This window comes from Frieseomelitta varia, unplaced genomic scaffold, assembly GCF_011392965.1.
Source record: "Frieseomelitta varia isolate USP_RPSP 00005682 unplaced genomic scaffold, Fvar_1.2 scaffold_709, whole genome shotgun sequence".
NCBI classification, from domain to species: domain Eukaryota; kingdom Metazoa; phylum Arthropoda; class Insecta; order Hymenoptera; family Apidae; genus Frieseomelitta; species Frieseomelitta varia.
This window is the reverse complement of record NW_025110489.1, coordinates 18,697-34,697: the sequence shown is the minus strand read 5'-3', so window position 1 is coordinate 34,697 and position 16,001 is coordinate 18,697. Positions and strand designations below refer to the sequence as shown.

General features: G+C 26.5%; 1 protein-coding gene across 1 annotated transcript in view; it reads left to right on the top strand.

Annotated features, from left to right (window-relative positions):
• Positions 1-16,001, top strand: part of LOC122535386 (amyloid-beta-like protein) — a 70,188-nt gene that overhangs the window by 35,874 nt on the left and 18,313 nt on the right. Inside the window, exon 2 of the mRNA XM_043666875.1 lies at positions 10,720-10,773. Within this exon, the coding sequence (XP_043522810.1) occupies positions 10,720-10,773 (54 nt within the window). The remainder of the gene's footprint in view (positions 1-10,719; positions 10,774-16,001) is intronic.

The following is a 16,001-nucleotide window of genomic DNA, read 5'->3' as shown; positions in this document are numbered from 1 at the left end:
TGAACTCGTCGGTACGACATCACTTTATAGAAATTATTAAGAAGTAATGGACTTAACATTTTATTTCGCCCGTGTCACATTTAAACATACTTAAAGCTGAGAAAATGTTGCAATTTGGGAACTGATTGCGGACCGTAACGAGTGACCGAACCGTACACAATAATTAGTCGCTTTTTTTTTCTATTGAATTCGTCGGTACGATATTACTGGATAGAAATTATCAAGAAGTAACAAACTTATCATTTGTTTTGCCTTGTTATATTTAAATATACTTGAAACTGAGAAAATATTTGCAATTTCTCGACGTCGTTCCAACGTAAGAGGTTAACCACGTTGCGCTGGCAACCGATTGCGGACCATAACGAGTGACCGAACCGTATACAATAATTCGTCTTCTTTTTGAATTCATCGGTACATCACTGGATAGAAATTATTGAGAAGTAATAAATTTATTATTCGTTACATTTAAATATACTTATAGCTGAGAAAACATTGCAATTTTGAGGTAAAAAAATTCTCTACGTGCGTGACACGAGGTTAAATGTCGCGATAAACCGTGGGAAATTAAAATACTTCCTGCACGTACATACATATGTCGGTATATACTACGATATATACAACTCGCCAGTAGTATGTGTACCAGTATATCGGAGGTTCTTAAACTAAAAGCCAAAGTAAGAGTTAAAGTCAAATCTCATTACTCACGCGACTCGTGGGCTCGTGTGGTTTCACCCATGCGTGAATCATAATTTACGAATCGATAACAACCTGCGCCACTCGGCCTGAAGGACTGGCCCTGGTAGAACACGTGGTGTTCAAAGACAGGAGAATTACCTTTAATCTTGCTTTTCTGTGTACAAACGTTTCATCTTTCTTTATCCACTGCCATTTTCTTATGCCATTCCATTCTTATGTTTCTCACGTCTCTCCATTCCCTTATATTATTCTCTTCGCTTTGATTTCTTCTGTTCAGTCTGTTTTTTGTTTAAATGAAACAATTAATTTCTCGATGTTGTTTGCACGTCACATTTAACTGTGGATGAATCTTTATGATCCTGCAAACGAGATTAATAAGATGAAATAGTATGTATATGAAATTGAAGTTTAAAGACGTTTAATAATTATTTGCAAAATTACGTGAAATATTCAAGATCATTTTCACGATTACTTATTACTATAATATGTGATATAATATAATTTACTAAATAATGAAATATGTTAAATTTAATATTTTGAAATTTGAAATTTGAAAATATATAATTTAATAAATAATAAAATCTGTTAAATATAATATTAGATAAAAATTAATAAAATATATTAAATATAATATTATTAAATGAAATTAAAAATTTAAAACTATATAATTTAATAAATAATGAAATATGTTAAATTTAATATTATTAAATGAAATTTGAAATTTAATAGTATATAATTTAATAAATAATAAAATATGTCAAATATAATATTATTAGATAAATAATTAATAAAATATATTAAATATTAAATAAAATATTAATATATTTGATATAATATTAAATAAAATTTAAAATTTAAAAATATATAATTTAATAAATAATAAAATATGTTAAGTATAATACTATTGAATAAAATTTAATAAAATATATTAAATATAATATCATAAAATATAATAAAGTAAAATAAAATAAAATATAATAATATATAGCATAATATTGTTATCGTATCATTTGCTAGATACTGTAATATAATATTATATATAATCCACTTGTGATTACCATAGATGCACAATGTCAATGGCGCACGTAGTCACATTCATTCACGCAACAAAGTAACAGAGATCCAATCCGTGAATATTCCTGAAATCGAGCATTCAGCTCAATTATTGAAGCCTTTTCGTTCTCTCTCTCTTTTCTCTGACGACTGCATACATCGTTTGATCGCAATTACATGCCACATCTCGGCAATTAGTGGCGTCATTTCCGAAGAGGAAGCCAAAGATTTGTATTCACTAGAGGAAAAAATAACGTTCGTGATTCTCGAGATTCTCGAGCTTTCGAACTTAGAATTTAGGCGAAGTATATTTTCATTTCTGTGATTCTATGGTATAGTTGTATACAGCTGGTGTAATTATAGTTAGTTATACTACATGTGGTATTATAATAAGTAATTAATACATAGTTTATGCGGTTTATGTAATATTTTGCAATTTAGTATTATTTAGTATTATTTGGTATTTAGTATTATAAAATTCTATAAAATATTATATTTTAAAATATAAAATATTATAATATTAACTATGAAATATTATTATAGCATAGTTATACGGTTATATAATATTTTATAATACTATAATACATTTTATAATATTATAAATTTATAATAATACATTTTATAATATTATAAATTTTACTTTATAATAATACATTTTATAATATTATAAATTTTACTTTATAATATTATTTTATAATATTATAATATTACAAATTGTAGTATTTATAGTATTATAAAATATTATATAACCGTATAACTATGCTATTTTATTTTATAATATAATATTATAAAATGTAGTATTTATAGCATTATAAAATATTATATAACCGTATAACTATGCTATTTTGTTTTATAACATTATTATATTTATATATAATATCATAACTATGCTATTTTATTTTATAATATTATTTTGTAATATTATAATATTATAAAATGTAGTATTTATAGTATTATAAAATATTATATAACCGTATAACTAAGCTATAATAATATTTTATAATATTATAAAATAATAATAAAATATTATTTTAACTAATTAATTAAATCATAAAGCAAAACATTAAATAGTAATTATAATTAATATATATATATATATTATTATTATAATTACATATACTACAAAATATTATTATAGCATAGTTCTATAATATTATAGTATTTTATAATACTACAAATATAATACATCATATAATATTTATAACAACATAAAGCAAAGTGTCAAGTACTATTTTGTAATATTCTATGTTTCAATTTAATTCTCCGTTATTAATCGTGCACATTTACTTTTCGACGGGAACATTTTTTAAAAGGCTCTGCGTTTCGCTTTCATAGTGGATTATTAAATAAATCGAAACAATATTCTTTTACAATATTGCATATGAAATCGAACGTTTATTTAAGGCGCGGAGCGTGTCGGACGTAATAAAATCGTCGATTGTTTCATCGGACAAAAAGGTAGATCACATATTAAAACGGAGCACGAACGAGCATCGAGCTCCAGTTGAAAAAGTTATGAGTGTATATTAAAAGAGAGAGCTGAAACGAGTTACCATTCACGCGTGAAAAGTTTCGATTGAAAGGCACGCACAAGTGCGAACAATGGGCCGCAGAGTTATCAACTGAAGATTTTAATTGTTGTGGATATGTAAATGATAACGTAACGTTCGCAAAATATGCACAGGCGATACGCGAACGACAGGAAAAAAGCAATTTATGAAATTAATGAGAAACTACAGGGCGGTCCAAAAACTGCGTTTTTCTTAAATAAAGCTTAAATAAATGCGAGATTTTTATTAATATTTAATTAAGTCCAAGCTGAAACACGATTTTATTTTCATTATCTATCTTGACAATCATTTCTTTCGAACGTTGAAAAGAAAATTACAGATTTGGAAAACGAGATTTTCTCGCCCGAGAAAAGAAATTTATGAAACACTGTCGAGATTATTGTTAACTTGCATTGCAAGAGACAATTTTCCTACGTTCGTGAATAATGCCGTGCATTTAATTATGAACAGTTGATTAGTGACAAGTATGTTGCATGCAACACGTTCGCGCATATGCTCCCGAGGCATAAATATGCAGCGCGTGTGAATCATGCGATTCACGTGCTACGAGAAATACAAATTTTTTTTTAGACAGAAATTTTTTTGTCGACGCTCGTGTTCGTATTCAATTTAAATTCATTTTTCAGAAATAACGTGGCAGCATAATTTTTCTCGTAATCTAATGGCGTCACGTCCGCCATGTTTTTTTTTTCGCGAACCTAACCTCACTCGATAATGTGGCGAGGTTGCCAAATGAATCAAAGTCACCAAAGTCCGTTTGTTCTGTATTCGCGTCGTATTGAATGAGCGAATTAACTCGAAACTTCAATTAGAGTTTATGCCAATTATTCCTTCGTTATTGCGAGTTGCTGAATTTTGTCACTCTAAGGGCCTATCGTCCACAGAGCTAACTACAGTTCCTTTCAAAATTAGAAACATCTCGAAGTAAAACACAAATATCAAGTAGACTTGATTCACAGGGAAATCTATTATGAAAAATTATATTTACTTATTATCTGTTTATATAATTATATTATTATATGTATAAAATTATATTTTATTATATATTTATAAAATTATATTGTCGTGTCTATTATAAAAAAATTATATTTATCTATTATCTAATACAAATTCATCTATTATAAAAAGTTATATTTATTTATTATCTGTTATAAATTTATCTATTATAAGAAATTATATTTGTCTATTATATTTGTTTATAAATTTATCTATTATGACAAATTATATTTATCTATTATGTATTATAGATTTATCTATTATCAATTATAATGAGATATATTATGAGAAATTATATATTTATCTATTATCAATTATAAATTTATCTATTATAAGAAATCATATTTACTTATTATCTATTATAAATTTATCTATTATGAGAAATTATATTTTTTTATTATTTATTATAAATTTATCTATTATGAGAAATTATATTTTTTTATTATTTATTATAAATTTATTTATTATGAAAAAATTATATTTTTTTATTATTTATTATGAATTTATCTATTATAAATTTATCTATTATAAGAAATTATATTTTTTTATTATTTATTATAAATTTATTTATTATAAGAAATTATATTTATTTATTATCTGTTATAAGAAATTATATTTATCTATTATCTATTATAAATTTATCTATTGTAAGAAATTATATTTATCTATTATAAATTTATCTATTATGAGAAATTATATTTTTTTATTATTTATTATAAATTTATCTATTATAAGAAATTATATTTTTTTATTATTTATTATAAATTTATCTATTATAAGAAATTATATTTATTTATTATCTATTATAAGAAATTATATTTATCTATTATCTATTATAAATTTATCTATTATAAGAAATTATATTTTTCTATTATCTATTATAAATTTATCTATTATAAAAATTATATTTATCTATTTTCTATTATAAATTTATCTATTACAAAAAATTACATTTATTTATTATCTATTATAAGAAATTATATTTATCTATTATCTATTATAAATTATACTTATAGAGTTATATAGACAAATTTATCTATAAATTTCTTATAAATTATATTTATCTTTTATAAATTTATCTATTATAAAAAAATAATATTTATCTACTACCTATTTTAAATTCACCTGTTGTAAAAAGTTACATTTATTTATTATCTAATATAAATTTGTCTATTATAAAAAAATTACATTTATCTGTTATCCATTATAAAAATATCATCCACTAAAAAAACAAAATTACACTTTCAAATTCAGGTGGCTGTCTTTTCGAAAAATCGACGATCTTTTCAAAAATTCGTCTACTTCGCCCTTTTCTCACCTAGAATTCACCTAGAACTAGAGCGACAGCCAATACGAACGGAGTTTCAAAGCGAGCTGCAATCCCCAGCAATATTCGCCGATCGAAACGTATACATGTTACAATTTCCCAATCAATCTCTTTTCGAAATCTCCATCTCATTAACTTTCCGATCAACTTTCAATTTTCATTCTCCCAAGGGAGAAGCTTATCCTCTCAGCTTCTTCACTCAGATCGATTTTCGAACGCCGCCCTCGTAAACGTCCCTCTGTGTGCCCTCGCTCAATAGCCGGGTTAATACCGTCATTAACCGAGGCGAGATGACTGAATCGACGATACACAAGCGATCACCTAGGCCCGAGATCTAATTCCTCCGCGCGTTGTGCTCGTCGATCGATCCGAGAGGCAGGTTGTTCTGGCCATTGTATCGGTAAAGGGTTCGACGAGGTTTTGCCCGGGGTGTCGCCGAGGTTTAAACGGTTTTGGGGATTAGGCGGGGACCGGAAGTGGCGTGATTGCGCCCAGTTCCACGACGCTTATTGTTTGCATTGTACCGACTCCGAGGCGATTTTTCGACGATCTCGACGAACAGGTTCGAGGATTCGTACTTTGAAGATTGGTACTTTGGAACCGGGAGTGATGGTGGCGACGAGGATATTTTAAGGAGATTGGTCGGTTATTAGATTCGGCATGGTTTATTGAATTCTGTCGCGAGGGATGCGGAGTTAGGGAGCGGCTGAAACGTGTTCGTTTCCTCGCGTGGTTTTCGACAGTTTTGGGAATTACAGTTTCGGTGGATTTATGGAAGTTCTCTTCCTTCTCTTCGAGATAAGGAGATAGGAGGATTTCAGATAAAAGGGAACAGAAAGAAAAGAGCCGTGTAACATGCATTGAATGTGTGAGCAATTTTGAGGCAGATATTAAATGTCAGTTTTAGTAAATAGTAAATAGTAAATATTAAATATCGAGTGTTTGGTAAATGTTAAATATTTGATAGAGTTTTTTAATAACATTTGATAATAATTGGATATTCTTTTATTAAATAGGTGTTAAATATTTTAACGATTAAACGTATCCGCCAAATATTTGATAGTCGGATATTTGTTAAAATATTTATTAAGAGAAAATATTTAATATTTATTAAAATTAAAATGCATATATATGTATATATGTAAAGTATTTGGAATGTAGTATTTATTAGAAATTTTATTAATTAAGTATTTATAATATTTAATAGAAGAGAATGGAAATGTTAATTTTTTAACAGAGAAGAACAGAGAGAACTATATAAAAATATCCGAAATAAACAAAATAATTTAATCTGAATAAATATATAATAATATAAAATACGTCAAATAATTAGTAATAGTAACTTAATATAAAAATAAAATATTTTATTATATAACAATGAAATAACAGAGGCAATTTGAACGATATTTTCTTTCAATATCGCATTTCTTCGATTATAATTTCTTTTAATTAAAACGTATCACGATAATTGTATCGTATTTCCAATACTGCTCATTGTTTCACGGTTGATTAAAAATTTTACATTTCAATTCGTTCGAAATTTTTCCGTTCATCGAGCCAGAGAATTTATTAATACTCTTTCGAGATTATAACGAGTATTTTAATATATGAAAAGAAGTGATTGACTCTCGCGTAATTTTTGAAAATTAAAAAATGTTCGATGTCTTCAGCATCGTGTTACACTGTGACACGTGTTAAAAAATTTTCATGTTTTAATTACTCGTTCAAAATTTACGCTTTTCTATTTTATAGTAAATACTGTTATTTATTTTGTAACAGCATTCTACAATAAATGTAGTAAACAGTATTAATATAAATTATTAATATATTAATATAAAAATTCGTGTCTTTTAATAATTTATTTGTATTATTTTATTATCATACTACATATTAATTAACTGTTTTATCATACTAGATATTTAATAGATATTCAATTTTTAGTAGATATTGAATTTTTAACAAATTTAATTTTTAATACATATTTAATTTTTAATAAATTTAATTTTTAATAGATATTTAATTTTTAATAAATTTAATTTTTAATAGATATTTAATTTTTAATAAATTTAATTTTTAATAGATATTTAATTTTTAATAAATTTAATTTTTAATAGATATTTAATTTTTAATAAATTTAATTTTTAATAGATATTTAATTTTTAATAAATTTAATTTTTAATAGATATTTAATTTTTAATAAATATTTAATTTTTAATAAATTTAATTTTTAGATATTTAATTTTTAATAAAAAAATAAGTCATTTTATTATACTAGGCATTACATCTGTTTCATACACTTAAGAAAATAAAACCTTATAGAAAATTATTATTCTACCCACTAAAACTTATAAAAAGTATTACAAATGTTTTGAAGATGATGAAGTGTCATAAATATGATATTTTATATATATATTTCTATATATATAATTTACATATACTCATAATAATAATTTACATAATAATTTATACACAGTTTGTATGTAATCATTATATATATATTTTCAATTTGTTTGCAATGTCGCAAAATTTTTCATAAATTTTCCATAAATTCGCTCTCCAGATAATACCTATCACAAGGTACTATATATTAATGAGCTTGGTTAAGGAAAATCTTTAATTTCCGCGTTCTACATTTTCGTTTGAATATGTTTAATTCACCTTCTACTTCTTCTTAATGAAAATAATATTTGCAGTGCATAAGTCAAATTGATGAATTTTAATAGAACGAAAAGGTCTTGCTTTTCATTTCTCGTCTCTTATTTAAAAAAAAAAAAAAAATTTACTCTCTCAAGATTGGATAGATTCAAAGTTAACTCTGCTAAGAAACTTTAGCAGACTTTAGTGGATTTTACGGATTAATCGAGTTGCTCAAATACTTTATCAAAGTTCGCAACTTGATGATGTTTGTTCCCGCGATCATTAACAACCGTAACTCTGTTCTTGGAAATAAAAATTCTACGAAAATGCAATTGTTTTATTTTATTCGGAATTTTTCGATAGCTTTCGAATTTGTTTCTAATTTTCAATTTCCCGAAGCTTTAATCACCGAACTTTTCGAAGATTAAATTTAATATTTAGCTCGATTTTGTTCGAGTTTTACATCATGAATTCGATGGGTGAAGAGTTCAATTTATTCTTGCTGTTCAAACTTTGTTTTCCTCTAAACGAATCGCAGTTGTTTGCTAAATAATTGTTTGACAAAAAATTTTGGACATGCAGATAACATTTTTATTTTAGTCTTTTTTCTTCTTTCTATCGAAAGATTTTGTTTTTGATTTAATGGCAAAAATTGTATGAATGACAGAAAATGTATGAATCCTCTTTAAATTAAATACTTTTGACGAGCTTATAATTTTATGATTAGCAATGCAAATAATTTATTACATATTTAAGTTTTGAGAGAAATCCGCGAAATATTTTACACATTTCGTGGAATATGAAAATTATGTTTCGTGAAACGTGATCAATTGATGAGGTATTCCTGCATTCCTGATGCCTTACTCATCCTTCGAATATAAAATCTGATTACTCAGCAATGCATGTGTATCAGTTTGTACTTGTTTCCTTTGCGATTAACATTATTCCAGATGGAACAGACTTGCAAACCGAAATTGACAAAGCTTGAATTGTTTTTTAAAACATACAAGTGTGTATAATACATATACACAAATATTATATAAAATATAATTATATTTATACAGATATTGTATACATATTTTAATATAAATAAGTTTTAATGCACAAACTTAGTTTTACATGTAATAATTATCTTTACATATTTAATTTTCACATAATTATTCATATTTTTTACATAATTATACATACTTTTACATAATTATTTTTACATAATTATTTTTACATAATTATACATATATTTTACATAATTATTTTTACATAATTATACATATTCTTTACATAATTATTTTTACATAATTATACATATTTTTTACATAATTATACATAATTTTTACATAATTATTGTTACATAATTTTTACATAATTATTGTTACATAATTATACATATTTTTTACGTAATTATTTTTACATAATTATACATATTTTTTACTTAATTATTTTTACATAATTACACATATTTTTTACATAATTATACATATAATAATTATTTTTATATATGTTTTCTATTCTTCAGTAAAAAGTCTATTTTAATTTTAAAATAGTTCCATTTTAATTTTCATACAGAAAATTTTATACTTTCGTTATATACGAATAATTTCTATAAAATCTTAAGTTACTATTTATTAACAATATTCAAATAATATAGTTTTTGAATTGTACACATATTTTGTACAATATATATTATTTATATAATATAAAAATTGTCGAATCTTAAAATTTTTCAATTTTCAATTTTTAATTGTGTCTTACAATACTTAATTAATATATTATATTAATATTATTCAATTGTATTATATATATATTTATAACATAGCTGTATTAAAAGTATCACATACATGTATACACATGCATATTTATAGTAGAATATAGAATAATATAATAGAATAATATATTATAATAGAATATTATAATTTATAATAGAATAATATAGAATATATAGAATTATTGTAGAATATTATAGAATATTATAGAATATTATAGAATTATTATAGAATATTATAGAATATTATAGAATTATTATAGAATATTATTACAATACTTATAATTATTATAATTATTATAAATATTATTATAATACAATTGTATTACAAGTATTATTAAATACTGTAACACAATTACGAACACACACACACACACACACACACACACACACACACATACATCAACACCTTACAAACTTTTCATCCATCATATAAAGATATATTATTCAATTCCTCCAATTTCAAAACTGAACCAAATATGCCAACGAGTTTTGAACGAGTCCATAAACATTGTCTCAAAAATTGATTGAAAAAAAAAAAGAAAAACAAAAAACAAACGAAAAGTTTCATGAATGGAACACGGTGAAAATGGCGCAGGAGGATGGTGAGGTGGCCATAAATTCTTGGCTACGGTACAGTTTTACGCCAGCTGAATTTATCCGTGTTTTCTGCATTGCAGGCGGTGTCGGAGAGGCTCGAGTTGGCACCCGCTGGAGGAAGATCAGAGCCGCAAGTGAGTACCCACTCGAAAATGCACGCTTCCTTTTCCTTACGAATGCCATCAAGGCCGCGGCGCCACTCGGCGATTCTGCACCGCGACGAAAAATTCACCGTGTGTCGCACACGCGAGATGTCTGAAGTCTCTCCCTCCCATTCAACCTCGTTCTCGCCAATTTCCCAACAGTTGCTTGCCACGCGAAAATGCGTAGTACCTAACTCCACTCAGCGCTGAACCCTTGGAGAGGCCCCTTACTCAAGAGTATCAGAGTGCACAGAGACGATCCTCGCCTGTCGCCAGTCATTTTTGTATCATCGATCTTCACGCTATCGGATTTCACGTTGGCAATCTTTTTTTACATATTGCGTATCAATCTTAATGTTTGTCGGGCTTCGTGGTCTTTATGTTATCAATTTTATGATCAATAATGAAATGCAGAACTTTGTGTTTGCACTGTCGACTGTTGCCAATGCAACGAATCCTTGGATTTGTACCGTGAAAACATGTTTTTACGAAGGAAAAGGATTGCTGATTGAGCTGTTTATTTTGAAAGTAGTCCATTTATCTTTGAATCGAGATATATCGGTGGTTTTTTGATAAATTCGAAAATATTGGTAACTGACTAACATGTGTTAGGTAACATGTGTTTTTTTATTTCAGGGGAATTTTATTTTTTGCAAAGTTGTGCCTTTTTCAGAAAAAGTTATTTCATCAATCTTGAGAGTGATTTAAGTCCATTTTTTTTAACGTGTCATTTTCTAAACAATGTTTGTTATACTAATTAGGCTGGTAAATTATACACCCTTAAAAACATTATACTACTTTTATTCACTATTAAAGAAATATTGGTAACTGATAACACGTGTTGGGTAGTATAATGTTTTTAAAGGTGTATAATTTATCAGCCCAATTAGTAACATAATAAATATTGTTTAGAAAATGATACGTTACAAATCTTAACCACTTTCAAGATTGATGAAATAACTTTTTTAATTTTGAAAAAGGCACAAGTTTGAAAGAAATAAAATTCCCCTGAAATAAAAAAAAGACACATTACAATTTTGTGTTATAAAATTAAAAAATATTCAACTTTTATTCACTATTAAAGAAATATTGGTAACTGATAACATGTGTTGGGTAGTATAATGTTTTTAAGGGTGTATAATTTGCCAGCCCAATTAGTATGATACACATTGTTTAGAAAATGATACGTTACAAATGGACTTAAATCACTTTCAAGATTGATGAAATAACTTTTTTAATTTTGAAAACGGCACAAGTTTGAAAAAAGTAAAATGGCACAAATTTGCAAAGAATAAAATTCCCCTAAAATAAAAAAGAAATATTACAGTTTTGTGTTATAAAATTAAAAAATATTCAACTTTTATTCACTATTAAAGAAATATTGGTAACTGATAACATGTGTTAGGTAGTATAATGTTTTTAAGAGTGTATAATTTACCAGACCAATTAGTAACATAATAAACATTGTTTAGAAAATGATGCATTACAAATCTTGACCACTTTCAAGATTGATGAAATAACTTTTTTAATTTTAAAAGGCACAAGTCTGAAAAAAATAAAATTCCCCTAAAATAAAAAAAAATATATTACAATTTTATGTTATACAATAAAAAAGTATCCGACTTTTATTCACTATTAAAAAAATGTTATATTCAAATAATATTTCGTAATTTATAATTCATTCTTCCCTAATTTTCATATGTAGGATGAATTTAAAATAATTATGGTGTATATTATAAGTGGTATACAGTACAATAAATCCAGTAGTAAAGTAAATCCATATTTTTGAATAGTGCATCCTCATTCGACAATGTTTTATAGAATATTTTATATGGTTCATTTCTCAAAAATCGCGTCCAACATATTTCTAACCAATTTAACCCTTTCTCCATTAGTACTTTCTAAACATTCTAAATGTCCTCTAGAGCTTCAGTCGAAGTGAATTATTATTATTTGAAAAAGTCACTGTCTGAGCCAATCGAACACTACCACCTTATAATAATAAAAACTACACCTCTCATCTCACAAAATTTTATCGCATGATATATTTTGTATCAGTTTGAGGACTCTTTCAATCAAAATGAACATTTTTATCCTTCCATTAACCTAATTTTCTCTGTACAAAATCTTACAATTAGTGATTACAAAACTGGTTATAATTTGTTCAGAAATGAAAAGGTGAATGCCTCGAACAACTAGCTCGATTTTTTTTTTTTTCTGAAAAATGGACTTGGACCACTTTCAAAACAAACGGCCCAATTGTAACATGGCCTATAGTCTGTGCAACGAGACCTAATCTAAACAAGTGGACGCGATCGATACGTGTCTAAAACAGGGGTCGATTCACGAGTCCTGGAGCCCTGGTGAATTGAGAGTCCTGTCGTGGGAACATGGCCCACTGTAGCGAGTATAGTATTGGAATAATGGTACCAGTTCGTCTCTGAGGATCGACAGCCAATAACCGCAGTTGTTACAATCGAGCACGTGAACGTTTCCTCCTTCGACAAATTGTAGCTTCAACTCTGTTCAACCCTTTGACCGTTTAGGGTTGTTCACAGACGATCTTTAGAATCAATAACAAAATACAGTCGATGGTAAATAATTTCGTTTGTTGTTTCGATTAATTGTTGATTAATTTACACGCGAGCCTCAGATAAACATACTTTTCTTTTCTTACCAATCCTTTTTTTTCCTACGATGCGACATCCCAACCTAAAAAGAAGCAGATTCTCTTTGCTACACACACTTGCCACGTGTTTAGGATTAATTACGATATGAAAAGACTCCAAGAATTGAAAAAGAAAAATAAAGAAAGAAATACACAAGGGTAGAATAAAAAAAGATTCTAAAGAAAGATAGTCTATTTTTCAAGTTAGCTTGAATTTCAAATCTGAAGGGAAACTCGAGTTTCCTTGCTGAAACTCTTAGAATTATCTCCGACAAATTAATTAATATTGAGCAGATTATTCATATAATGATTATGATTCATATATAATGAAATTATGATTGATCAATAAAAATAGAATATTGGTTTGGATAAAGTTTTACTAAAGATTTGCGATTGATTTAGAAATTCAAAGAGGATGGAAAATTACAATAACTGAATAAACATAAATTTGTTACACACTTGTCATTCGGTATTAAATTTTAATTAGTTAGAACACTTAAAAAACACCCTTTGAACGTTAAAGGGTTGATGAATTAATTACTCGGCAGTTTTTCACTCTTGTAAATATTTTAGAATGATTGAAGTAAAGTGAAAATACCATTGGGCAGGGGAATTTCAACTGAATAGCTAGATGATATTGCAAAATGAAATAATGTGTTCTCGTTGCACTTTCTGCCGCGATATGAATATTTTATAAAAATTAAACATTATACGTTGTATAATGTACAATAAATATGCACAATGTATAATATCAGTACATAATATGATATATTTATTCAAGTAATCTAATCAGTAATCTGATCTACGAAAAATATTGTCAACCGTGTCATTTGAAATTGAAATTTAGTCGTGGAGGAATATGAAATAGTACATTTTATAACGAAAACAAAATAAATCTGTTTCAAAATTACGAAAATTGAAGATCATTGGTTATATGATACAGTATACAATAAATATAATATTAATTAATATTATATTTATATTAATATTAATTAATATTTAATATTATATTAATTAATATTATATTTGATAATTAATTGTATAATATATAATAAATATAATATTAATTAATATATTGATTATATGATACAGTATACAATTTACAAATACTTTTGTATACAATATACAGTATACAAATATAATTTTAATTAATATTTAATATTATATTAATTAATATTAATTAATAAATATAATATTAATTAATATTATATTTAATAATTAATTGTATAATATACAATAAATATAATATTAATTAATATATTGGTTATATGATACAGTATACAATAAATATAATATTAATTAATATATTGATTATATGATACAGTATACAATAAATATAATATTAATTAACATATTGGTTATATAATACAGTATACAATAAATATAATATTAATTAATATATTGGTTATATGATACAGTATACAATAAATAATAATATTAATATTGGTTATATGATACAGTATACAATAAATAATAATATTAATATTAATTAATATTAATTAATAATATCAATTAATATATTGGAATACAGTGTGCACATTTATCAAATGATTCAGTCAATAATTCAATCGATCATTTCGCTGAAGTTTCGATTTGCAATAAATATCGTCAGTTTCGTCTACTTAATAATAAAATAATAAAATTGGGGAAAACTATAAAAAAAACGAGATAGCATATGTAATGTCGAATAAAATGAAACTGGTTTCAAAGTTACAAAACATCCAAAAGTCCAACGACCATAGTAGACGTAGCACCTGTACGATCAGAACACCTTGACGTCTCGCATCCCTCGATCTGCCGTCTAGCTTTTAAGCATAATTCTCGGAAATGGAAACGAATTCACTCGCTGAAAATATCGTTCTCTCTCGTTTCCCAACGGAAGAAAAATCCGGCCGAGAGATAGCTTTCGGGATTTTGCGCGAAAAAATTCCACGACGGCGAAAACCTCGCCCTCCTCCCTTCCTGTCCTCCAGAGGATTCATTACTCACGGTTCACGCTCGATGGAGCATCGTTTCTGCGAGCTATCGCCACGCGCACAGTGACTCTCCCGTTAATACTTGGACGCTAGATATCGAGGCTGTTATCATTTCGCTTTCGTTTGCAACCTCTTTCAACGTCGAGAATCTTTTTCCTCCCAAAATTCCAACATTTTTCTCAGTTTTAAGTATAATCAAGTATAACGAAATAAATAGTAAACTATATAGTAAATAGACAGGCGAGACACAAATAATAAATTCATTGCTTCTCGATCATTTCTATCCAGTGATATCGTGCCGACGAGTTTATAATAGAAAAAGAGAGCGACGAGGAGTTATCGTGTACGGTTTTCGGTCACTCGTTATGGTCCGCAATCAGTTGGCTCAGCGCCAAGCGGCTTCCGGAAACGAAAGAAAAGAAAAACTTGACGTGCGATTTCTTTCCCCGCGCCATTTTGTCCAACACTGAGTGTTTAGCCTTAGTCTCGGGATTAAGGTTTTTCTTTTTTCTTGCAAGTGCTTAAGAGATATTCGAACATTAAGATTAATATTAATTTCCGTATAAATCGTCATT